General features: G+C 32.2%; 1 protein-coding gene across 1 annotated transcript; it reads left to right on the top strand.

Annotated features, from left to right (window-relative positions):
* Positions 1 to 12,350: 12,350 nt before the first annotated feature.
* LOC109790899 (amino acid permease 6) lies at positions 12,351 to 18,822 on the top strand. Its single transcript, XM_020350145.3, has 7 exons — positions 12,351 to 12,664; positions 12,893 to 13,126; positions 13,889 to 13,982; positions 14,090 to 14,304; positions 14,464 to 14,606; positions 17,472 to 17,699; positions 18,240 to 18,822. The coding sequence occupies exons 1-7, from the start codon at positions 12,580 to 12,582 to the stop codon at positions 18,663 to 18,665; spliced, it is 1,425 nt and encodes a 474-aa protein (XP_020205734.1). The 5' UTR covers positions 12,351 to 12,579; the 3' UTR covers positions 18,666 to 18,822.
* Positions 18,823 to 27,837: the final 9,015 nt, after the last annotated feature.

Genomic DNA, 27,837 nt, shown 5'->3' with positions numbered 1-27,837 from the left:
ATAGTTAGGGGAATGTATTAAATTAAGATTCAAAGGATTTTAAAAGACTTTTTTTTTATTCTAAAAAAGTCTTGTGGTATTCAATCAATATTTTTTTAATATAAAATTTGTATACAATTCAATTATGATAATTAAATTTTTTTTAAGAGTACATCAAAATCTGGAAATATTCAATTAAGATAATCATGATTTTTTTAAGAGTATGCCAAAATCTGGTAGTGTTCAATTAAGACTCTTTTTTACTTTAAAAAGGCTTAGGATATTAAAAAAAAAAAGAATTTTCAATGGAATATTTTAAAGAATGGATTTTGTGAGACTTTTTAGTAGAATTTACATATATTCGTTCATCCAACAATCTTACCAAAACCTTTGACATTTTACATGACTTATTTTCTCATTTATTTCTCCCTCCCCTTTTTTCTTTTCTCTTTTTTCCTCGCTCTCTCTCTCTCTTTCTCTCTCTCTCTCATCTTCTATTTTCTCTTGGTTTCTCCTCTCTCTTTCCTATCTCATATTCTTTTTTCTCTCACTTTCTCCTCCCTTTTTTCTTTTCCCTTATGTTTTCTCTATCTTATATTTTCTCTCTTTTTGTTCATCTTTCTCATTTATTTCTTCTTCTTCTCTCTATTTTTTCTCCTATCTTTTTCTTATCTATCAATATTCTTTTGTTACATTTTTATCTATCAATATTGATGTATAATTTATCAATATTTATTTTTAATTATTATAAATTCAAAATTATTTTTGAATTATCAAATATTATATATATATATTTAAAATTTTTAAAATTATTTAAATTTAACAAATGTTTATTTTCAATAAAAATTCATATTGAAATACCAATTTTTTATATATTAAAAGTATATTTTGAAAATTCTACTAGTTAATGAATATCATAAATTTGAACATATTTTCCAAATTCAATAGTGCGAATGAGAAAATATAAATGTATAAATGGTTGTTTGCAGAGAAATGTTGCTTAAGAGGACATGAAATCGAACTCAATTATTTATTAGAAGATTGAAAATTTTATTAAACTTTATTTTGTTTATTCAAACCGTGTCATTTATGTTATCTTTTATTAATTGTATTATTTTTAAATATTCATATTGTCCTTTAAAATATAATAAAATCCTTTTAAATTTTATAAATTATTGAGATACAAATTCATTAAAATTTATATTGCAAATTCTTGACAAAAAAAAGTTTTTAAAATTTTTTAAAAGTCATTACATTCCTATAAAGTCTTTTAAAATTCATTACTTTTTGTTCTAAAAAAGTCTTATGAAATTCTAATCCAATACACCCCCTTAAGTCAATATTTGAGATTAGGAGCTTTTTGGGGTTAGTTTAGTTACCATAAGCATTTTATAAAGAACTTCTGTAGAATAACATTTCCTTTAACTAAGTTAGGAAGAACCAATCTTTTGTATGAGACTATAAGTATAAGAAGAACTTTCAAGATCTTAAGAGGATGTTTTAGTCCAATTGATTCCTTTTGATATTTCCTTAGTACTTATTTTGAACAAATGTGATTTTCTTTATCTTTATAGGTTTTGTCAACAAATTTTTATCTAGATTGAAGTTTATTTCAAACTATTTGGAACTTTTTTTTCTTTTATGATTATGAGGTATATTAAGGGTGTCACATTGAGGCTAGATTTGAGCTTGTCAACAACCTTCGATCTCGTGCATAGGGCATTGGTGTGGGTGTTCAAAGTGATGAGTTAGGAAGTGAAGGTGTTGTTAGGTTTGCAAAATAATGGAAATTGCAATGAGAGGTGAATAAAGTGTCAATTCCCATTGAGCAAACTAATTTATTTGAGACACCTAGATCTATGAAATCAATTATCACATAGCTAATTTTGTAGACTACATACCAGATTGGTTAAATAGGTATCTAGCATGCAAATTGGTCCAACTTGTGAAGTTCACGTTATTGCGTTAAACAAGTCCAATTCACAAAATAAATTGAATTTTTTTTCATGTTTGTATCCAGCTCACCAAAACTCATAGATAAACAAAACAGTTCGTTGGTCTAAATAATGATTTGAAAAGAAATATTTAAGAAAAAAGTAAAAAAGAATAACATTAGAAAAAAAATCCTTTTATTATTAACCTAACATATATTGCACTAAAATCTACCAATATTTAGAATGATTTCAAACACTAAATATTAAATTGTTAAAACTAAAAATATTACCAATATTTATATAATTGTCTTAAACTCTCAATAAATAAAGCATAAAAATGTCTTAAAAATAATCTTAATCGCAAATACACAACAAATAAACATAATGTCTTAATGATTTAAAAGTCCAAATACATAACTAAATATTAAAGCCTTAAAAATTAATTAGTGAAAACCTTAGGCTAGCTTGCAAGGCCACAAATTAAGTGCATCAAGTCCACAAATTAAGTGCATCAAGTCCACATACTTCAGAAGCAAGGCTCAAAATTAAACATAGTTATAGAAGTTTGGAGAAAAAAGGTCTATTATCCACAAGGTTTGTGAGCTTATGGGATCGCCTGTTGACTAGGTCTATTTACCCACCCATAATATATTATACTAAATTGATTACTAGATATTTAAAAAAATGTCAGCATAATTTTTTTTTTTAAAATGTCATTGTGCTAGCTATTAAATCAACTATAGCACAATCAATTTAATAACTTGATGTGGTACACTATTTTTGCACTAGTTTTGAACTTAACAGAACAGGAAAAACATATCATTTACCTTAAAATTAATGCATTAAATATTGTATTATTTAATATTTTTGATAGCTTAATTTTTTTCCTTTTTTTATTTTCCTTGATACATCCATTCACATATATATATATATATTATACATATATTATATATATAATATATATATATATATATATAAAAGAAAGAAACAAGTTTCTTTGCGATTGAGAATTGCATTTAAGGATATCAAACACTTTTCATCAAAAATGGACAAACTTGTTCCTTAGGAAGAGTACAATCAACATAAAGCTCTTTAGGACTAACACACGAAAATGTTCAATTCCTTAAAGGACATAAAGTTGATAAGTAGTGTAGACACCAAATTTCATCCAAGTTAATCCTACTAAGGATGAAAGGTCTCTAGGACAAGAAGAGCAGCCCCCGAGGGCCCAATAAGGCACTAAAACGAACCAAGACAACATTGGGAAGCCTAAAACACTCAAAATGTAACGACCTGTCATGGTCTCTACACTTAGTGGAATCGCACTATTACTAGTGAACTAAGAGAAATATTAAGTTGGATAATTCATACATACAGGTATAGATAGAATAAAAAATAACTAAATTTCTTAAATACAAATTAGAACGCCATATATGTACAGTCATCCCAAAAATAATATTCCCTAATGTCGGTCAAGCATAGATAAAACCGTTACCCAAAATGGTAACCCTAACACGAGGATCAAACTCCCCGTCTCGCAACGGTCACCTCAACTCCAAGCTAGCCCTGACCTGCTCCCATATCAAGTATGATCATCGCAGTTCCACCACATGGAAACAGAAGGGTAAGCTAGAATTCACAAATCAATCATACAAGTATAGAACAATAATCTATACTACACAATCGTCCAACTATTAATCATATTCATAGAGTCACACCATACGCTCTATTCAATACTACTCATGCATAAAATAAAATCCACCAATCATGAAGTCAAACACCACACTTCGTCATATTAATAATCATGCAATAAATGCATCTCATGACAGATATCAATGCATATCAATCATCTAATGCGTCGTCACGCATACACCTAGGAGATCTCCCTAACAATAGAGTTGTATAAGTGACATTCCATCCTACCGAAACCACCCCAACCATTTTCACGCCCAATGCGCCCGCTCGGTCATAGCTAAACATGATATAATCCTCACTCGGGTTTACTCGGATGATGTCACTTACACAATTGAAAGTCCAGATCCACCATCAGGTATAACATAGTTGGGTACGGGCTTACCACGACCTTGGCATGCATAACCAAGTCAATTGTGGAGTTCGTCGACCGACTATCTGCAAGGATCCACACACCTTCCCGAGTACTTGGTTAAGGGAATAACCCTCGACCTCATACCCTACTCCAACACTAGCTAAGGACTTAGAGGAGACTCACCCAACCCATTGGCCTATCTAAGCACCACTCTCCCAAATCCAGTGGCCTCCCTGAGCACCACTCTCATATCAGTGGCCTGTCCAAGCACCACTCTCAAGAGACTCTATGTGAGCTCTTCCAGTTCAAAAATATTTTTCCTCTCCTCAAGTCCTAGGCTAGACTCATGCCATAAGGCATCACATGCAATTATGCATCATACACATACATGGTCTGCCCACCATCATGATCAACAATCATACACATGTCATAAGACATCACATGCAATAATGCATCATACATCATACATGGTCTACCCACCATCATGATCAATAAACATACTCATGCCATAAAGCATCACATGCAATAATGCATCATATATCATACATACGTGATCTAAAACTTCAACTTTAAACATGCATAAGCATTAATTCATTCATAAACATATTCATGCCCGGCATAGCCTGAGCTCGCCCAGCTTAATCCCAACCTGAGAGTCCTAAGACTCATCCACGCCCAGCGCGTTCAACTCATGCTCGGTGTCCTTGAAATAGAGACTCCTAAGAGTATCCACGCCTGACGCAACCAAATCACGTCTGGCCCAACATCCAACCGAGAGCCCTAAGCTCTTCCACGCCTGGCGCGCTCAACCTGCGCCTAGCCTAATCCCAGTTAGAGAGTTCAGAAACTCTCACCCAAACCAACAAATCCAGTCACATGTAAACACAAAAACACAATGCATAGGCTCCATACAACACAAAAACAAACTCAAAATCTACATGCACTCATCCGATGCATCAATTCCACCCAAAAACCCCATTTTTCCCAAAACCATGAAAAATGAGCGAATTCTCCGATCCAGCCATGGATCCTCAACTTTCATGCATCAATTGAGTTTCTAAACTCACATGCAACTTAAATAACAAACATTCTAACTTCCTTCACTTGAAGATTGGCTCAAAATAGCCAATAACTGAGAAGAAGTAGAATTTCCTTCCGAAGCTCAACCCGAAACTTCAATCCTCCCAAAGCAAGCTTCCTAGTCTGAATTTCAAGAAAAGCCAGAAGGCGTTAGTGATCTAGAGAAGAAAAGGAATCATACAGAGAAATTTGGGAGAGAAAGGAGCTCACAGACCCAGAGTCCTTCTCTCTAAAACTTCTCTCTAAAAACTCATTCTCCTCAACTGCCCCTAACCCCTATTTATAGAAGTTCCGGAGTGGCCAGAACGGCCTGTACCGAATCCGGAACGGCCCGTTTTGCACCCTCGCATCATGTACAAAAATCACATGCAGAACGACCCATTTTGAAATCAAAACGGCCCGTTCTGGAACTCATCCAGAACGGCCCATACTCCCCTCTAGAACGGGCCGTTCTCCATCCAGAACGGCCCATTCTCCAACCAGAACGGCTCGTTCTCAACTACGACTTACAGGTTAATTTAATAGCTTGGAACGGCCCGTTCCAAATTGGGAACAGCCCGTTCTGGACTACTAAATCACCTTTTTTTTTTAACTTACTACGTTACACAAAACCCTAGTGTGGGGAGTGGAACGACCGTTCCCAACCTTGGAACAGTTGTTCCCAATTTAAAATGATACATAAAACATAGTTGGGAACGACCCTACCCAATCAGCCAACCTAGTGTTATTTTGAGGCCTGGAACGATCGTTCCAACATTGGGAACAATCATTCCCCATCACTGGGTGTCTATATAAGCCTGCCTAGGGCTCAATGTTCAACACTTTACACACAGAGAGAAAATACCTATTAGATTTGACTCTCTCTATAGATATCTAAGTGTCTATGAGGCTTTTATAGAGTGAAAGGATGCCAAAATGGACCCTTGTACACATTCTTGAAGGTTTTGCTATAAAATCTTGCTTTGAAGTTTACTTTTTATTCCCTCTCTTATTTTTTATTTGCTTTATTCACAACCTTATTCCCATACAATAAATAAATAAACAATCATCTAGATAAGAAGCATTTTTATTCTATAAATAGCATGTAACATAGATTACTATGTGCATAATAAAAGGGGTAAAGGTTTAATTATAATTGTTATTAAGTTAAATTTATCATAAGGTACCGAATTAGGGCGTTCTTGGGTGCTTAACACCTTCCCCACGCATAATTGACCCTCGAACCAGATTCTGGCTGTGAAGGTCGTAATCTATTTTTGAAAACTTTTTTTTCCTAGTATTTTAAGTAAAATATCGGTGGCAACCCCTTCAAACCCTTTTAAAAATCATCGATGAAGGATTTGTCCAGTTTCAGGGTAGTCCAAAGCTGATGGGATTTTTAAAACGAAGTTCAAACCATCTATGAACAAGATCAGAAACATTTTTACAATGGTAATAAATCGATCTACTCATTACAAATTGTTCATAGTCAAGTGTTTGTTAGGAAAAACTTTGCATAAACCAAAATAAGTAAGATATTAAAAATATTTGGCAAAATCAAGACATTGATACCTAACACATTTCTTGCTTAGGCTAGGAATGAGAATAAGTCAGATCTTAAATAGTGGTCTATGGCTTGACCTATTTAAAGTCTAATATGACCTGACCTATTCAAAGTTTGATTTGACCTAACCTATTTAATAAAAAGTCTAGATTTACGATTTTAAAAATCTTATTTATTTAAAAAAAATTGGGCTTAGTAGGCTTGTAAATAAGTTTATCAAACCTAATAAGCTAGCCTATATTAATTAATTATATAATATAATAAAAATTAATATACATATTAAGTTATTAATAATATCTAAATAAATAAATTTATGATGCAAAAAATTAAATTATCTATATATTTTTACATTTCCACAATAATTAAACATTTTACATTGATTGTTCATATAAAATAAAGAAATAGAAAACAAAACTCTAATAGTTGCATCTTCATCTGCTTTTTTCTTTCAATTTATATAGTTGGTTATTTAGAATATTTTCAATAGAATACAGGGAATATTTAGAAAATATTTTTTTTTCCTTTTAAAATCTAATTTTAATAATAATGGTGCAAGCTATTTTTTTATTGTGAAAATTGGAAAGAAAAAAAACTTTCATGCATATTTAAAAATAAATTTGTTGACTTATTTAAAATAACCTTTTTTTTAGTAAAACTATTGGCATGTTAAGTATTGCTATAGGACCAAGACATCCCAACAACATTGTTACCTCAAGACTTATTAATCATGTGCAACACACCAATAAATATATAAAACAGTAGAAAAAAATGAACAATAAGTGTAACATCCTAACTTTTGTAACTATTTATCTATATAATTTTTGTAAATTATTATATGTTTTATTGTGATAAATATGTATTAAACATTGTGTAAGTTATTGAGAATGAAGTTTATGTAGTATTATCCAACAAGATTTTTCTAAATTTAATGACATGTATTTTATTGTTTAATTTGACTGTTTCTCGGACAATATTATGAACATGTTGTAAAATGTAAAAAAATAATAAAAAAAGTCGATTTAAGAAAATTTAAGTAATTTATAACCTAAATGATAATTTATTGAAAGTAGATTAAGCATAAATACAGAGAGAAAATATTCCATTTAAAATTTATATAAATTCTTTAAGGATTTAAAATGAGAAAATTATTTTGCTAAATCTTAAGCTAGAAAATTATGGGAAAATGTTCAATAAGATATAATTTTTTTATCATTAATATAATATGCTTAGAATAATTAATAAAAATGACTAGTTAGGTTAAACTAAAATACAAGTCTCAACCAATCAAATTATGACAAATAAGCAAATTCTAAGTAATTAAATTAATATTAATTAGCATAATTAAGAGATAATCAATAGACCAAATTGTATGTTTTTGATGGTGAAGATTCTAATGATATTAGTTTTTTAAAATTATAATTAATTTGTAAGATACTTTAATAATTCTACAATGTTCTAGAAAGTTCTATAAAAGTCTCCAAAGTAGATAGCTAATCACCAAATGATTAAATGGGTTAGAAGCTTAACTATTAAGATACTTAAATAATTCTAGAAAGTTCTATAAAATTCTACAAAATGAAAATCTAGAATAAATTGGAAGTTTAACAATTAATATATTTAAATAATTATACAAAATTCTACGATATTCTATAAAATTCTACGAGAAAATGAATTGAAAGTTTAACCATTAAGATAACTAAATAACTCTGCAAAATTCTAGAAAGTTGACACCTCATCACCATGTGATTAAATAGATTGGAAACTTAACCAATAAGATACCTATAAATAATTCAAAGAGATTCTAAAAAGTCCTATAAATATCTACAACATGGACACCTAATTACCATGTGATTAAAATATCTACAAATCTGGAAGATTTGAGAATGGAGGTGGAGACTAGTATAAATAGGAGAAATCACACTTAAAAGCTCAACAATAGGTGGCTAGAGGAGGCTTCTACAGAGGAGATGTTTCTTAGACCTATGCTCTATATGAGCATTGAGTGTGATTCCTTTTTTTAGTCTCATAGTCTCTATTGTACATACCTGGTATAGTTTGAGTTCTTGTACCTTGTATATAGTAGATACTTGTATAGGCTTATTTTTGCCTTTGTATTTATAAGGAATCTTTATTTTTCTTAGTAGGTCACACCCTTAGGATTTTAGGGTATGTTTCTTGGAGTATTTTACTTCATTGGACCTTGTATTTTGGGTCAAGTAGTGTAGGATTTTTGTTCCTTGTATTTTGGTGTAATTAGTAGTTTAGGGGAGGTGTAACTAGAAAGACCATGGGATTGTTTGGGCTTGGATGACCCAAATGGATTTATAAAATATACCAAGATTGGACATCCACTTGCCTAGGCAAGTGTTTTGGACATCCAAGCTTGGTGAGGAAGCCATCCAACATCCAAAGCTTGTAGGAGAAGCTTCCATATGGCCTTGAAAGTGACATCTCAACTAACTACTAGAAGTAATCATTAGGTTAGTTAATTGGAGCTAAGTTAAGCTAACCTAAGTCATTTTTAAACTAAGGTTAGCTTGACTTGCTCCACAAGCTTCTAGGAAGGTAACTAAGGATAGTTAGCTTAAGTGTAAGAAGGCTAACTATGGTTCTATTTAAACCGTGGTTAGATTAGCTTACACCATAAGCTACCTATTCTTTATATAAGGTATTTCCTTCACTTTGTAGACACTTTTGGATGTTATATGAGAGCATAGCCGAGTTCTTTCTCTGAATTCTCTGTCCCTAAAATTCTTAAATCTCTTTGATCTTGATTTAATTCTCTTATCCTCTTCATAAAGAGTGTGATGAGGATTGAAGTTGTTCATCTTCCTCCAAGGAGTGGCACCAATTGAAAAGTGTCGTTCACCTTCTAAGGTGAACATCGAAGCTTCCTCAACCATTGGAGGCTTAGGAGAAGCTTAAAGAGTGTCAAGAAGCTAAAGGTCTAGGGAGAAACTTGAAGGAGAAGGCAACATCAATCTGGATTCTCTAGAAGGTTTCCATCAGTCTACTTTTGGAAACTTGGGAATGAGTGCAACTAGATTGAAGTTAAGGCTAGGAAGAATCTAATTCTACATAAAAAAAGGGATTGGAAAACATCTTGGCCAATTATATCCTAATATCTCTAATAGAAGGTACCACCAAACCTGTCAGGCCTTGGGGCATTAGAACCATCCTTATGAAACATTACAGCCTTAAACCCCCTCAAATAGATGTTTAAAAATGTTAGGTTAAACGTATAAAAAAATCTATGATAAATAATAGGTCAAACTTAAGCTTTAATTTTATATAAAACTATCAAAATGGATTGTGGATCGTGGGCCAACTTGGGCCCACCTTGAAAATGGGCCAGACAAAGCAAGAAAAAAACCAAGAACTTCATAATTGGCCAAAAACTTCAACCCAATCCACTTTCAACATGACCCACCCTTGGTTGAACCCGTGGTGGACTAGGCTACGCACCTAACTTACTTACACCTCTCATTAGTTTAACCCACCAATGATTAACTTAACCATTTATTATTATATATACATTATTTTAGCAAGTACCATTTTTTGTAAATGAAGATAAAGTTGATGTTAAACAACATGAAATTACTATAGATTTATCTAGTCAAACCTCCAATAAAATTTAATATTGATGGACAACCACTTCAATAAAATTTGATACTAACTTATAACAACTTAAATTGGAGCTTTTATTTATTTTTATTTATTTTTTTTATAAGTAAGTGGGTTGGTTGGTTAACCCATTTAGCCCATCAACCTGTGATGGTCCAAGCTAAACCGAAAAATTTTAGGCATTAACACAGGTGGGCTGGGCTGCACCAGCTCACATATAAAGTAGGTTAAAATGAGTCAAGCCAAATGAATCGAACTAACCCATTTTGACAACCCTAATTTTGTAGAACATATCTAACTTGTATATTTAAAATATAACCTAACTTATTTTCATCTTTAAATGTGACCTAACTTATGTAACTAACTTTCTCACTAAATATTTCTATAATGAGAGTCTTTGTAAGTGTCACTACCTTTCATGATCACTACTTCAAACTCATCTAAAAAGACAATTGTCACTCACAATAATTTATATATACATCATAAATTTAAACAATTTTTTTTATAAAGTTACACGCACACACACATACACACGTGCGTGCACATACACACAAACACACATGCACACAGACAGACACATACATAGATACATACACACACATTTTTATTAATCATTTATTACTTCACAAATTTTTATTTCAAAATATTAAATACTGAAATATTCTATATAAAATTTAGATGTTACTAAATATTGTCAATATTCAAAACTTATAATTATATTTTTAATTAAAATTTAGATATTATTAAATATTGTCAAAATATTTTATTAATAATTTATTAATTCACACATTTTTATTTCAAAATATTAAATATTGAAGTATTCTATATAAAATTTAGACATTATTAAATGTTGTCAATATTCTAAACTTATAATTATATTTTTAATTAAAATTTAGATATTATTAAATATTGTCAATATTAAAACTTATAATTATATTTTTAATTACTTTTTATTTTTTCACTTAATAAAAATGTCAAGACATAAAAAATCAAAAATAGTATTTAAAACTTATTATTATTATTTTTTTGAATGAGAGATAACAATGAGACAAAATTTTCTGTACAAAGTACCATATTTTAAAATATATGGACGTTATATCATTAAGATGTTGGGGTACTTAGCTGACATGATACCATATCAGAGACGTGTACCTGATTATATCTTTACAGCCTCAATCATACAAATTAAATAATTGAGAACTCAGTCAACTTTAACAACTGCGAAACGAAATTTGCATGACTTTGACTTCGCTGTTTGGTAATCAACGTTGTCAAAAGAACAAATTGGTTTGCGAATTGCGACCAAGATTGTAATCCCAATACCCTTATATTTTGAACTCAAATATTATATGAAGAAGTTTGAATTCACATCAATTTGAGTTGGATGTAAATCACTCAAGGCAACAATTAGGGTATGTTTTGTACCTCATTAATTACATTCTGGCTTAAATTAAAAAAAGAAACAATTCAGATTTGTTTCTTCATCACTTTATTTAATGTAGTTTTAAGGACCAAAGTGGATTACTAATGCAAAATCAAATATGCACTTAGTGGCTTTTGCATATTTTTTTTATGTAATTTTTATATAGATGAGGATCATAAACGGAAACCAAACATGCACTACATTATCGATTTTTAGTCCATAATTTCTTGCAATGGTTAAGGATCACCATAAAAGTGTGAGTGCAATTTAAAACACATAAGATTAAAATTGAAAAAAATGGTGATAAAATAAGGGAATCAAGTGGGAGAGAGGGCAAGCATGGTGTCTTAATCAGATAGATTTGTGGCACTCTGGAAGACCCATTTCCAGTGGCTATCAAAAAAAAATAAAATCTCCAAATGGATGGACAAAAACAAAAAATCACAAAGTGTAGGGGACACTTGGGTTCCCCAGCCAGAGAAGAATTTGCCACCTTTGATGGTCCACATGCCTAAAAAAAATTCCACTCCTTCTACTCACCTATCATCGCCTCAAAAAAACCTTTGAATTTTCCTTTTCACTTCTCTTCCCAACTTTGCTTTTCCTAAAGTTAGCCACTTTTTGATCAGTAAATTAAATTCCTATTCATCTTTGAAAATACATGTGCCACATAAGTACAAAGCAACAAAATCCCTCACTCCTCTCCTCCTCCTCCTCTATTTAATCCAATGCCATTTTTTCCTTTTTCCAATTCAAAAATCTCTACTTCCTTAAGGCTTTCACCACAAACTCATATACTGTAGCCAAAAGACAACACCAATATAAAACATACACTTTTTTCCCCTTTTTATTTTCTTTTCCATTCTTTTTGCGTGTTGGCCACCCACTGAACACATTTGCACTCACAAATAGAAACAGAGAGGCCTTAGGCCACTGGTTGGTTTCAGAGATGAACAGCATGCACATAGAAACCCCAGAAACTTTTGCCGATGCTGGCAAAAACTTCGACGAAGATGGACGAACTAAAAGAACTGGTATTGTATACTTCACACATAAACTCATATCATCAATTACTACACCCAAACATCTTTTTTTTTTTCTTTTTTTTCTTCCATCAATAAACGCCGACAACTAAATATTAATATATGCTGGCAGAACGTGACTTATGCTAATGAAACATTATTTTCTTCGTCTTTAAACAGTTACTTGTATGAATTAGTATTTTACATGTGATATGGTGTTTTGGATTGGTGAATTTGAAGGGACATGGGTGACTGCTAGTGCCCACATCATAACAGCTGTGATTGGCTCTGGAGTTCTGTCTCTTGCATGGGCAATTGCTCAGATGGGTTGGGTGGCTGGTCCTGCAGTGTTGTTTGCCTTCTCTTTTATCACATACTTCACTTCCACTCTTCTTTCTGATTGTTACCGTTCACCTGATCCTGTTCATGGCAAGCGAAACTACACGTATTCTGAGGTTGTCAAAGCTAACTTAGGTAACACAACTACCACACAAAACACTTTGTATAATTTTTTTTTTTTTGTTAATATGAAAAGATTAAGTTCCAAGTAAAACTTAACGAAAAATAACTTTGTTAATACAAGTAATTCAATGTTTGTGTTTCTTAATGAATATCAAGATTTAAGCATTGACTTGAAGATAGAGTCATTTTATTATTATAATGTGAGTCAAATCATTAGGAAAGAGTTAAACTCCATAATTGTTAGTAAGAAAGAATTTTGGCATTGTTAGTAAGAAACGCTCTCACCCTCTCTCCTTTGTCTAAATTTATTTAATTATTAGTAAAAAAAAAACTTTAGATTTTCCTTATTATCATAGGAATTAGCTAATTTTAGTATAATTTTTTTAAAATTATTTAACATAATTAAGATATCCAAATGTAAAAAATTTATTCGAGATGTTCCAAGAGAAACTAATTTTGCAGTTAAAAGTGACTGAAACTTGGCACATGGAGTGGAACTTTCAAGAGTACTCTGTTTTATTTGTTGCCAATGCCAATAAAAAAACTATTGTTTCTTTGGTTCTTGGAGAGACATGTCACATGACTAGGAATACTATTTCCCCGTGACATGGTTTTGTAATATAGTACTTTATTAAGAAGCAAGGTTTACATGAATTTTATTATCAAAACTCATTAATTAATACTTATATTAAATGTAAAAAAACTACACCTGCTTAATGAAACATATATAAGTTTGATGCCCCTTTAATTTAATTTGTTATCTTGTATCCATAGGAGGCAGAAAATTTCAGCTGTGTGGATTGGCTCAGTATATAAATCTGGTTGGTGTAACCATTGGCTACACTATAACTGCATCAATTAGTATGGTGTAAGTTTCCCCATGAACTTTTGACCTAAGTGTGTGTGGACTTTGACATATTATGCAAGTATATATATTTCCTTAATTATTTTTCCACATTCGATGAAAATCAATAGGGCGGTGAAGAGGTCGAACTGTTTTCACAAACATGGTCATCAAGACAAGTGCAACATAAACAACTACCCCTTCATGATCGTTTTTGCCTGCATTCAAATTGTTCTAAGTCAAATACCAAACTTCCATAAACTCTCTTGGCTCTCCATCGTTGCAGCTGTTATGTCTTTTGCTTATTCTTCTATTGGCCTTGGACTCTCCCTAGCCAAAGTTGCAGGTAATTAAGCATATGTGATTAATTTTTTACTCATTTTATTTACACTAGGACAAACCTTAAATTAAAAAAGTAATTAGGACATACTAGATTTTAATTTTACATTAATTAATGTGAAACTAATGAGATAAAAAAAAAAAAAAAAAACCAACATGGTTGAAGGTGGGGGACACGTGCGGACATCCTTAACAGGGGTACAAGTTGGGGTGGATGTTTCTGGAACAGAAAAGATTTGGAGAATGTTTCAAGCTATTGGTGACATTGCCTTTGCCTATGCTTTTTCAAATGTGCTCATTGAAATCCAGGTAATAATATTTATGTATTTATTTATTCTTTGCTAATATATTTTTCGTATTAAATTATTTAAGAAAATAGTTAAAATAAAACCAAATTACGTAACAAGCGTGTGAATTTGTGTAAACATAATTTGTTTATATTTTTTTGTGCTTGTAGGTTTGTGTGTCCCTACCGTAGGCTAGTGACGGTAGTTGGAACTTGAAAGAAGCTATATTTCAATAGCAATAGAAGTAATATAATTCTTCACGTAACAAAAAATTAATATAATTCATTATGATAGGGATGACAAAAAATGCGGTGAAACGGGTTTGATGCATGATTAAAGTTGAAATGTGTGCCTCACTTAAATTTGGTAGCAGCATAACACATGTGTAGTCAACTAGTCAATACCATGCGTAACACCAACTGCTATTTTTGACCAGTTTTTATATTTTTTATCTTCTGTCGTTGACTTACCTGGAATGCATGCATTATTAATTTGTTATTTAAATATGGTCTCATTCAGGATTGCATGCATCACCTAATAAGAAACAACTAGCTCATTTTTCTAAAGAGATGGAAACAATTAGTTTAGAAATAAATAAAAATATATATAAATAAGAGTATGATTAGTCTAATATGTGGAATAATTTGAACCAATAATTCATCAATTTCTTAAGAGTTGGTCTATTTTGTAAGTGATATTACTATTTTAGTATTTTTGTATTCATGTAGCTATGTGTAGCTAGCTATAGTGGATAATTATAAGACTCCATATATACATGATAATGAACCATTAAGTCCGTTGGCACCACTTGAATGGTGTGGGTCGTTTCCGTTTCCATTCAGCTTAGTCATGAACTGATATCAATCACATATATGAACATGGAAAACTCTTCCAAGTGATAGAAACAAACTTTGTTCTGATAACTGTTTGTTGAGTTCAGTCGGTTATGGTGCATTGGGTATAGTCATTGAAGTTCAGTATCATCCAATCATTATCTAACTGCTCAGAATAAATTTATTTCACATTACATTTATGACTTTGATTTGTCTCATTGAGAACTAGATGGAGATACCAAGCAGTGCATAATTCACTATTCACACTAAATACACAAAAACCAACTGCACACAATGACACAATCCAAATTTCTATCATAACTTGAACGAAACTATTTGCATAGAGTTGTTTGCAAGTTAAAACCTGTTTTTTTTTTTTTTTTTTTTTTTTTTTTTTTTTTTTACAACAGAAGCCACTGTTATCATAAATTAGTTTTTTTTTCTTTAGTTTAAAATATTGTTTATATCATATTCATAAGAACTAAATAAAAAGAGTTTTAATAAAAATCACTATTCACATTATTTTAAAATAATTATTATAAAAATTGACAAACTTATAATTAAGGATGAGAATATAAGTTACACAAGAATATATTTTAAATATATAAGTTGAACCTGTTTTATAAAATTATAGACTAAATCTGACATATTATTTATTGTAAGTTTTTCTTTAGGTTTGGTTTGACTATTTTAAAAGTTTTATATGGTCTATTAATTTATTTAAAAATTTATTTTATTAAATAGACTAATAAATTTAATTTTAAATAAGCTAATAAATTTATTTTTAAATATACGTGTGAGTCTTTTTTTTGGTGTAAAAATATAGCTTACTCTATTATTATTAAAATCTAGAGTTTAAAATAAAATTTAAAGTAACAGGACAACTAATGCACATATATGTAAACGTATAGTCACGCACTGATGTATTGAAAGAAAAAATCTAATTAAAAAATTCTAAATATTTGTCATATCTCATTTAGATTATTCTAAGTAACTATGAAGATAAAAAAAAAATAGCAAACAAGTACGTGACTGTTAGATTTTTTTTTTTATTTTTTATTTCATGGTTTCATATGAACATGAGAGGTAAATTTTTTAATTAAATTAGTAAAAATGTCAAAAATATTAATAATTTAATTTTATATTTTAAATTTATTTGTTTAATTATATCATTAATAATGTAATATATATATATTATAGATAAATATAATGACGTGTCAAACCTAATAAAAAAACATTAACTTAAAGTCTAATTTTTTTAAAAAATAAATAAGTTTTTGTTTAAAATTTAAATCTAATTATTTTTATTAAATAAGTGAGGTTAAGTCAAATTTTAAATTTAATCTATAAATATTATTTAATATCATCCTTAACTATAATACAATACATGATTGTTTGTGATGAGTATCATGTTAAATAATTTTATAATATCACAATATGTTCTTTTTTTCAAAAAGAAAAAAAATAACTAATTTATATGAAAATTAATAATTTTTCAAAAATAAACTAAAATAAAAAAATTTTAAAAAATTAATTTATATTAAATTAATTTTAATTTATAAAAATTTTATATTATTTTTTTAGAAATACTTATGAACAAATTATCATGACCAATCAAAGATTATTTTGGCTTCATTGTTTTTTAAATTAATCAACATGAATGGTCACCCATACCAACCAAAATACGTACCATCCATGAAAACATAATTATACTATCATTAGGACTTAGCTAAAATTCAACACAAAAAGCAAAACTGATGGCAGACAAAAAGTTAAAAAGACAACAATTTCTTTTTTAGGGGATCAAAACTACTTTTCTAAAGCCACTTTGAGTCCAGGGTCAATCAGGATGGAGCCTACAAGAAGGCAAAATTCCTTCAATTACCCTTATTATTACTATTATTATTTGGAATGATTGAATTTTCTAACCCTTAGTTCCTAACCTTATTAGTATAAGAAATATTTACAATTTTCATTAATAGCAATGACGCATGTGAAGGAGTACATCAATATGCAAGCCCACTAAAATAGAAATCTGGCCCACATTGTTGCAGGACACCTTAAAATCAAGCCCACCAGAAAACAAGGTCATGAAGAGAGCAAGTTTGATTGGCATCATGACAACAACGTTATTTTATGTGTTGTGTGGGTGCTTAGGCTATGCTGCTTTTGGGAATGATGCACCAGGAAATTTCCTAACAGGGTTTGGCTTCTACGAGCCATTTTGGCTAATAGACTTTGCCAATGTCTGCATAGCAGTCCATTTAGTTGGAGCATATCAGGTAAATAACTTATTAAAGCCACAAATGTATCTTTTATTCTTTGAATTACTTTCATTTAAATTTTATTTATTTTATTCTTTATATTTAACAAAAATAAATAAATATTAAAAAATTTAAACACATGATTTTTATTTTCAAAACCCAAAACTTATTTCATCCTAATCATTTTCACAATTAACACCATTTTTTTTTCTGATGAACCACTAGGATCAATATAGTGGTTAAAGCTGGAGTAGTATGTATAAGGTTCTAGATTTTAACATGAATTAAATATGTCTTTAGTCTATAAATTTTTGTCAAATTTTACTTTTATTTCTTTTAAAAAAATTCAAGGAATAAAATTAAAAATCAACAAAAGTTCAGAAATTAAAATTTGTGAAAAATGTATTCAAAGACTAAAAGTGAAAATTAATCAAAGTATATTTAATCTTTCAAATATTATTTTCGTTGTAATTTTTATCGATAAAAAAATATTTATATTGCTTTATGGTATTGGTAATATTTGTTTATGACTCATGCATGAGATTTCTCTATGACTAGGTCTTTGTCCAACCCATATTTGGGTTTGTGGAGAAATGGAGCAAGGAAAAATGGTCAGAAAGCCAATTTATAAATGGTGAACATGCTTTGAACGTTCCTCTATGTGGAAGCTACAACGTGAACTTCTTTAGGGTAGTTTGGAGGACTGCATATGTGATTATCACTGCCGTTGTAGCCATGATATTCCCATTCTTCAATGACTTCTTGGGGCTGATTGGTTCACTCTCCTTTTGGCCATTGACAGTTTACTTTCCAATAGAGATGTACATTAAGCGTTCCAACATGCAAAAATTTTCTTTCACGTGGACTTGGCTCAAGATATTGAGTTGGGTATGCTTGATCATTTCTATTATCTCAGCTGTGGGTTCCATCCAAGGCCTTGCTCATGATCTCAAGAAATTCAAGCCCTTCCAAGCTCAGCAATAGTGCTTTCATTGTTTTCACTTTAGCCAAAAAGATCTATTATGGGCGGAAAAAAACTTTTATATTATGGTGATTTTATATAGTTTTGTATGTTGAAGACTCAAACTCGAGACAACTTGTTTAATTAGAACAACAATAATATTTCGTTTGCATTGTTGCATGGTTTTCTTCTCTTGAGTCACTATTTTTCTTATCTCCTAATAAATTACAAGCAAGTTAATTCATGGATAATGTACAATTATATATCAAGTGTTTAGTGGAAACGAGGTATACATTCAATGAACAACCCTCAAGATATGGTAGGAAATAAGATGTGTTATGCATGACAATGCAAAATATTTTAGTGTATATCTATATATATATATATATATATATATGTATGTATATATATGTGTGCCAAATAAATGATAACAGTGTAACTTTTACCAATTATTATAACGTTTAATAATTTTATATTAAATGTAATTTTTTCAAAAATTACGGTTGAATTGAAAGTTTCTTAGTTCTAGATCATATATATAAAATTTTACATTAATTTAAGATGATTTGATATTTCATTCATATAGATCAAATTTGACATAAATATACACTAGTGGAAAAAAGACTTTTAAAATCAGTTATTTTTTACTTTTAAAATCGGTTCTTTAACCGATCTTAAAAGAACCGATTTTAAAAGTTAGACTTTTAAAATCGGTTAAACAACCGATTTTAAAAGTTAACTTTTAAAATCGGTTGTTTTATAACCGATTTTAAAAGTCCGGATGTGGAAAAAAAATTAAACTGGAACGGCCGTTCCAAAACCGGAACGGACCGTTCCAGTCTGATCGAAAGGCCTAAAAGGCCACTTGGAGAACGGGCCGTTCTCCAAGCAGCACGGCCCGTTCTGCTAGGAGAACGACCCGTTCTCTAAGTAGAACAGCCCGTGCTGCAAGGAGAACGGCCCGTTCTCCAAGCAGAACGGTCGTTCTCCTTGTAGAACGGCCCGTTTTGTTTGGAGAACGGGCCGTTCTCCTTGCAGAACGGGCTGTTTCAGTTTCGAACACAACTAGATCTACAACACAGAAACGAGAAATCATGAAAATACGAAAAGAAACACAAGAAGAACATGAGAAGACGAAAATGAAAACCAAAGAGACAACGAAATTTACCTTATTGGAGACTAAATGAGAGCTTTAGGGAAAGATTGAAGAGAATGAGAATGCAGGGGAATATAAAAGATTTTTGACAATACTTTTAAAATCGGTTCTGGAATAACCGATTTTGTATATACAAAATCGGTTTTGAAATAACCGATTTTAAAAGTAGTACTTTTAAAATCGGTTATAAAAGAACCGATCTTAAACGTGGCACTTTTAAGATCGGTTACAAAATAACCGATTTTAAAAGTTCTTTTAAGATCGGTTATTTTATAACCGATCTTAAAAGTGTCACTTTTAAGATCGGTTCTTTTATAACCGATCTTAAAAGTACTTTTAAAATCGGTTATTTTGTAACCGATCTTAAAAGTACCACTTTTAAGATCGGTTCTTTTATAACCGATCTTAAAAGTACTTTTAAGATCGGTTAAATTTCAACCGATCTTAAAAGTGTTCATGTTATTTACAAAATTGCCACCGCTTTACTTTTAAGATCGGTTATCTTGTAACCGATCTTAAAACTCCGATTTTAAATCCAATTTTTGCACTAGTGATATATGATATAGAGTTATAATTCAACGACTAGATTGACAAAATTTATATTTAATATAAAGTTATTAAGCGATATAACTTTTACCAACTATTACATCACTTAATAACTTAATTAGATGTGAATTTTTCAAAACTTAACATTAGATTGAAAGTTCCTTACTCCTAGATTATATATATATATATACATATATATTAATCCAACATAATTTGATATTTCATATATATAGATAAAAAGTAACGTAATATATTCATTTCAAAATATATTTATTATATTTTAATAGTACAATGAAAATTAAGGAAACTAGTCTAATGTTAAGATTTAAGTCTCTATGATTATTAGGGGTGGATTTAGATTGTATCAGTTGAAAATTCAGTACCTTTTTTTTTCTTTACTATCTTTTAGAGGAGACCTTGATTCTTGTGAATGTATGCAAAGACATTGTGATACTCAAATACTCTTAGAGGGCTTTGCTCTTTTGACTCATACTAAAAATAATTTGATTCTACAAAAATATTCCACATACATTTGGTGAATAAGCAAGTTATAATTTTTTGGTGTACTACTTTCTTATTGACTAGAATTCAACTAAACTATAAATTAACTTGCATAAAAAAGTTTTAGAATTCTTTTCTTTTTGTTTTTTTTCAAGGTGTATAATTGAGTCATTCTTTAGTTTCAAAATTTTACTATTACATTCATAATTCAGTGTTTTTATTTTATTTTATTCATGAAAAGTAATAATTTTTTTTCTTCAAAGCTTAGTGATTTATATCCTTTCAAAAACTATTTTTTTTTCTACATTTAAATTGATAGTGAATTCTTTCAATTTCTTATTCAATTTATGCATTCTTTCTAAATTAAATAAGACAAATTAACTCTCAAATTGTAACTAAAAATATGAAAAAATATGTCAGCTTTATGACTCGCAATTTAAATCTTGTTAAATCATTTTCTAACTAACATAAACTTAAGTTTTTCATACTAAGTATGAGATGCTTATTTTAGCCCATACAAAGTTTTGTCATGAGAGGGAAGTTTGTCACTCTCAAATCTAGGATGTTGTTTGTCTTATATAAACTTTATCACTTATATACCATTTAAGAAGACACTCTTAACATCCATTTGGTAACTTCATATTATTGAAGGAAAGAAAGGACAATAAAATGTGTATGACTTTTTGATGAGTAATATGTACAAAATTTTCTATAAAATTTATGCTTTCCTATTATGAGTAACTTTTGGCTACAAGTTTAGCTTTGTTCCTCACAACACTACCTATTTTGTCTAGTGTGTTCCTAAAGACTATTTCATTCCTATGATTGACTTGTCTTATGGGAGATCGATGACATTTCTTAAAATTAAGAACAAGGTTAGTCTCAATGCATCTATTCAAAACTCTATCCAAACTATCCAAACATGCATCAAAAGAGGATCCATAAACAGTAAAATCATCCATAAACACCTCTATGCAATTTTCAAGAAAATCACTAAAAATACTGAGCATGCGCCGCTGGAACGTGTCAGGGGCATTGCATAGGCCAAAAGGCATCCTTCTATAGGCAAAAGTACCAAAAGGGCAGGTGAATGTGGTATTCTCCTGATCCTCAGGAGCAATACGAATATGAAAAATAACCAGAGAACCCATCAAGAAAACAGTAATGAGATTTACCTGCCAGACGCTCAAGCATCTGATCAATGAAGGGCAGAGGAAAATGATCCTTCCTTGTTGCTTGGTTGAGCCTCCGGTAGTCAATACAGACCCTCCAATTATTTTGGACTCTGGTGGGTATGAGCTCATCCCTCTTATTCTTAACAACAGTGAGGCCTGTCTTCTTGGGGACCACCTGGACCGAACTCACCCACTGACTATCTGAAATGGGATAGATGATCCCAGCCTGTAGAAGCTTGGTCACCTCTTTCTTCACAACTTCCAAAATCACCGGGTTAAGTCTCCTCTGAGGCTGTCTCACTGGTTTAGCTCCATCCTCCAATAATATCCTGTGCATGCATGTGGATGGGCTAATGCCAGGAATGTCTGCCAGGGTCCAACCAATTTCCTTCTTGTGCTTTCGAAGCACATGCAGCAACCTCTCTTCTTGATCAGCATCAAGGGATGTGGATATGATCACAGGGAATCTCTCATCATCCCCCAAGTAAGCATACTTGAGGTTCTTTGGAAGAGGCTTCAACTCTGGTGTGGGTGCTTGCTGAACATCAGAAGGAACCAAAGAAGGGATGTCGCAACCCGAAAATTTCCGATCTTGCAACCTATGGTTTAGACATCCTTTTAAAGATCTCATCAATTAAGGAATGCCCGGACACCAGACTAATCCTTAATTAATGGTTTTGAAAATAGGTTCATGGAGTCGCCACCAATATTTTACTCAAAACATTGGAAAAAGAAAGGTTTTTAAAATTCCAATAATGGTCTTGATAACCAGAATTGGGTTCGGGAGTCGGTTACGTGTAGGGAAGGTATTAAGCACCCCTACAACACCCTTAATCGGTACCCTATGACGAAGTTAACATTATAAATAATAATAATATAAATATTAAATCCCCTTTTATTGATGACTATTTACATGCTTGAAATTTAAATTAAACAATTGACTCTAAAATATTTACATGATTATTTTTATTATAATGATGTTTATCAGAAATAAGAAACAAAGATAAAAATAAAGGAGAGAGAAGAAGATTGACTGAAATACCTCGTATCAAGCTTTGTTAATGGTGAGATTCTAGGTGCTTTGTGGCGACCTTTTCACACTACAATACCTCACAAACTCTCAAGAAATACAAGAGAGAGAAAAAGAGAGAAAAAGAGAGAAAAAGAGAGAAGAAGAGAGAAATTTCGAGCTCTGGACGAAATTTTGGAGTCCGAAGAAATGAGCCCCAGCTGTCTATTTATAGACTTCAGGAAGGGGGTCCAGAACGACCCGTTCCAAAACCGGAACGGCCATTCTGGATATGGCCGTTGTGCCTAAATTTCCCCGGCAACGGCGCCAAAAACTTGATGTATGAAAAACCGCAAGTGTACGGTTGTCGTCAAGTAATAAATATCGAATCACAGGGACTACGTGTTTGACCTAGAATTACTAGTATTTTAATTTGAATTTTAAAACAGATGGAATTTCTGTTTTGATATGATAAGATCAGATTTCATGGTAAAAGAGATAGTAATGCAATTAATGAATAAGATAAAACTTTAAGATAAGATAAGGAGATTTCTGGGAATCTAGGGTTCGCACAAAGAGTTCCAACATTATTGAATTATTATTTTCATTAATTAATTCTATTCCATCTTGAAGGTAGTCTTAACCTAATTTAATCCTTGCACCTTCTCAGGCTACGAGGACGTGTTTAATTAAAATTAATCCCTACTCTCGTGGTAATTACGTTCAATTAAACCCGTTAAGATCTTTGTTAATCTATTGCTCCTCGAAAGCTTAAATCTACTCTCGTGATTTAACACTCAAGTCTATTCCTTTAGGTTCCGATAATTAGGTTCTCCTCTCAGTTCATCCCTAATTATCTATGATTATGAAAATTAAGATTAATTGTTTATCATAATTATAATCAAGTTCTCCTCTCAGTTCATCCTTAATTAATGTTATTATGAAAACAATAATATTAAAGTTCATATATAAAATATAAAAGAACAGATCAAGAATTGGAATAAAATTAAGAAACTGAATAATGCATTAATAAAGAGGTTCTCAGAGGCTAAGCCCTGATCCCAGAAAAAGGGAAACTACTCACAGGAGTTCATAGTAGTTCTCCAAGAAAAGAAGAATAAAAGAAAAGCAAACCTTAGAGTCGATGGCACAGGCGCCCAACCTTCTCCAAGTGTCAAAAACTAAATAAAACTGTCTCCGAAAACCAAAAGTCCTGTTCTAGGCTAACCTCATCTAATTTATAACCTAAAAGGGTAAAAAGGTAAAACTACCAAGATAAAAATTACAAAAATAAAAATAAAACATAAAACTTAAAAAGCTGGGACGCGAAGTGAATCACGGCCGTGACTGAGAATCACGACCGTGATCTTCTTTGGAGCACATTCATTCACCAAATCGACGCGAAGTGAATCACGGCCGTGACTGAGAATCACGACCGTGATCTTCTCTGGAGCACATCTATGAAGGGTCAGTGGCGTTCACGGGTGTGATTGGGAGTCACGGCCGTGATTTTCTCTGGTGAATCACGGGCGTGATTTAGAATCACGGCCGTGATTTTCCCTGTAGCTCAGCATTTCCTCTTTAATTCTTAAATCTTGATCCTGCTCAGAGAAAACACAACACATACCAAGAAAAGCATAAAATAGGAAAATGATATAAAAATTTATTAAAAACATGAAAGATATGCATGATTATGCTATGAATTCTTGTGAATTAAAGTGCTAAAATACGAGTAAAATACACAACATCAGTTACGTGTAGGGAAGGTATTAAGCACCCCTACAACGCCCTTAATCGGTACCCTATGACGAAGTTAACATTATAAATAATAATAATATAAATATTAAATCCCCTTTTATTGATGACTATTTACATGCTTGAAATTTAAATTAAACAATTGACTCTAAAATATTTACATGATTATTTTTATTATAATGATGTTTATCAGAAATAAGAAACAAAGATAAAAATAAAGGAGAGAGAAGAAGATTGACTGAAATACCTCGTATCAAGCTTTGTTAATGGTGAGATTCTAGGTGCTTTGTGGCGACCTTTTCACACTACAATACCTCACAAACTCTCAAGAAATACAAGAGAGAGAAAAAGAGAGAAAAAGAGAGAAGAAGAGAGAAATTTCGAGCTCTGGACGAAATTTTGGAGTCCGAAGAAATGAGCCCCAGCTGTCTATTTATAGACTTCAGGAAGGGGGTCCAGAACGACCCGTTCCAAAACCGGAACGGCCATTCTGGATATGGCCGTTGTGCCTAAATTTTGTACCCCAGAACGACCCGTTCTGAAATCGAAACAGCCTGTTCCGGGGGGGACCAGAACGGCCCGTTCTGGATTCAGAACGGCCCGTTTCGGGGCCAGAACGGCCCGTTCCAAAATCGGAACGACCCGTTCCAGGGTAACTAGAACGGCCCGTTCTGAAATCAGAACGGCCCGTTCCGGGGGAACCAGAACAGCCCGTTCTGAATTCGGAACGGCCCGTTCTGGGCCCCTAAAAAATCCCTAATTTGTCTTTTGGGTCCCTGACGTCCTATATTGTTGTTTTGTACCTCCCGGACGAAATTGGGTGTCTACAGCTGCCCCTCTTTACTTGTCCTTTGGAATAATTGTGTTGCTTTTCCAAAGGCAAGTAAAGACGTAGACATTTCGTCCGGGTCTTCTCTTTGTCTCTTTGTGTGATGCTTCTACGTTGCTTCCCTTGGATAGATGTATTTGCTCGTATCATCACCCTTTAGAGCAGTTGCATACTCTTGGGTAACAAGGCTGACAAATTGTACACCTTATCTTCAGTTTTCGAGTAGAAGCTCCATTGTTTTTCTTGTGATAGTGAGGTGAAAATTCGGATCTTCACTCTTGCTTTGACAATGGATACCTTCACATTGTTTCCTTTGGGTAGACGGTGTTCCCTATATCCCTGCCCCTTGAAGCAACTAAGTGTTAGGTTGTATGCTCCATTGGGTGTTAAGGATGGTAAACCGAAACATCCAGCCTTCAAGATCCATGTGAATGCCCCATGTCGCTTTCTGTGTCTGAATCCTCTCCTTTACTTCAGCAGTGTAGATGCCCCCACATCATTCCTTTCGGGTAGATGGTGTTTACCTGTATCCTTGTCCCTAAGAGTAACTGAGTGTTGGTTTATGCTCTGTCGGGTGATAAGGATGGTAAACCGAAACATCTAGGCTTCTGGTCTTGATATAGACGCTTCCTACTGCTTCTGCTTGTCTCATGGTAGTGTGTCTCTTTATTTGTGGCTTGTTAACGAGGGAGTATATTCTGAGCTCAGCCTCTCCAAGCTGGACTGATATTTAGGGCTTCAGCCGGCCCACTCTAAGGTCAGGTAACCCACTTTGTTGTTGAAGTAGTTTTGTAGCTCAACCTCTCCAAGCTGGACTGATATTCTAAGGCTTTAGCCGGCCTCCTCTAAGGTCAGGTAACCCACTTTTTTTGTTGAAGTAGTTTTGTAGCTCAGCCTCTCCAAGCTGGACTGATATTTAAGGCTTCAGCCGGCCTCCTCTAAGGTCAGGTAACCCACTTTGTTGTTGAAGTAGTTTCGTAGCTCAGCCTCTCCAAGCTGGACTGATATTTAAGGCTTCAGCCGGCCTCCTCTAAGGTCAGGTAACCCACTTTGTTGTTGAAGTAGTTTTGTAGCTCAGCCTCTCCAAGCTGGACTGATATTCTAAGGCTTCAGTCGGCCTCTTCTAAGGTCAGGTAACCCACTTTTTTTGTTGAAGTAGTTTTTCTAAGGTCAGGTAATCACACTTCAGTTATCACCTTGAGTGTGATTTCCGACAAGGCTCGCAGGCTCCAAGGCCAAACTTGGGCCGGTCGTACGTCAACCACTCCCTATGTTTATTACCCTCATGCCCCCGGGTGTAGGGGGAACTGTTGTGTGCAAAGGTTTGTGTACAATTTTTATTTCAAACAAATGCTGACTTTAAACAGGCAAACAAATATTAAAGTCAAACAAAGAAAATAAACAAGGTAAACGGGAAAAAATATTTAAATTATTATTTTTTATTTTATTAACTTCATCAATTAAATGGGCCTGGCCCTCTTTAAACTTCCCCAGTGAAGTCGCCATCTGTCGCAACCCGAAAATTTCCGATCTTGCGACCTATGGTTTAGACATCCTTTTAAAGATCTCATCAATTAAGGAATGCCCGGACACCAGACTAATCCTTAATTAATGGTTTTGAAAATAGGTTCATGGAGTCCCCACCAATATTTTACTCAAAACATTGGAAAAAGAAAGGTTTTTAAAAGTCCAATAATGGCCTTGATAACCAGAATTAGGTTCGAGAGTCGGTTACGTGTAGGGAAGGTATTAAGCACCCCTACAACGCCCTTAATCGGTACCCTATGACGAAGTTAACATTATAAATAATAATAATATAAATATTAAATCCCCTTTTATTGATGACTATTTACATGCTTGAAATTTAAATTAAACAATTGACTCTAAAATATCTACATGATTATTTTTATTATAATGATGTTTATCAGAAATAAGAAACAAAGATAAAAATAAAGGAGAGAGAAGAAGATTGACTGAAATACCTCGTATCAAGCTTTGTTAATGGTGAGATTCTAGGTGCTTTGTGGTGACCTTTTCACACTACAATACCTCACAAACTCTCAAGAAATACAAGAGAGAGAAAGAGAGAGAAAAAGAGAGAAGAAGAGAGAAATTTCGAGCTCTGGACGAAATTTTGGAGTCCGAAGAAATGAGCCCCAGCTGTCTATTTATAGACTTCAGGAAGGGGGTCCAGAACGGCCCGTTCCAAAATCGGAACGGCCAT

This window comes from Cajanus cajan, chromosome 9, assembly GCF_000230855.2.
Source record: "Cajanus cajan strain Asha chromosome 9, NIPB_CcT2T_4, whole genome shotgun sequence".
NCBI lineage: Eukaryota > Viridiplantae > Streptophyta > Magnoliopsida > Fabales > Fabaceae > Cajanus > Cajanus cajan.
Note: the sequence above shows the minus strand (reverse complement) of the source record. Positions and strands in the feature narration are given on the sequence as shown.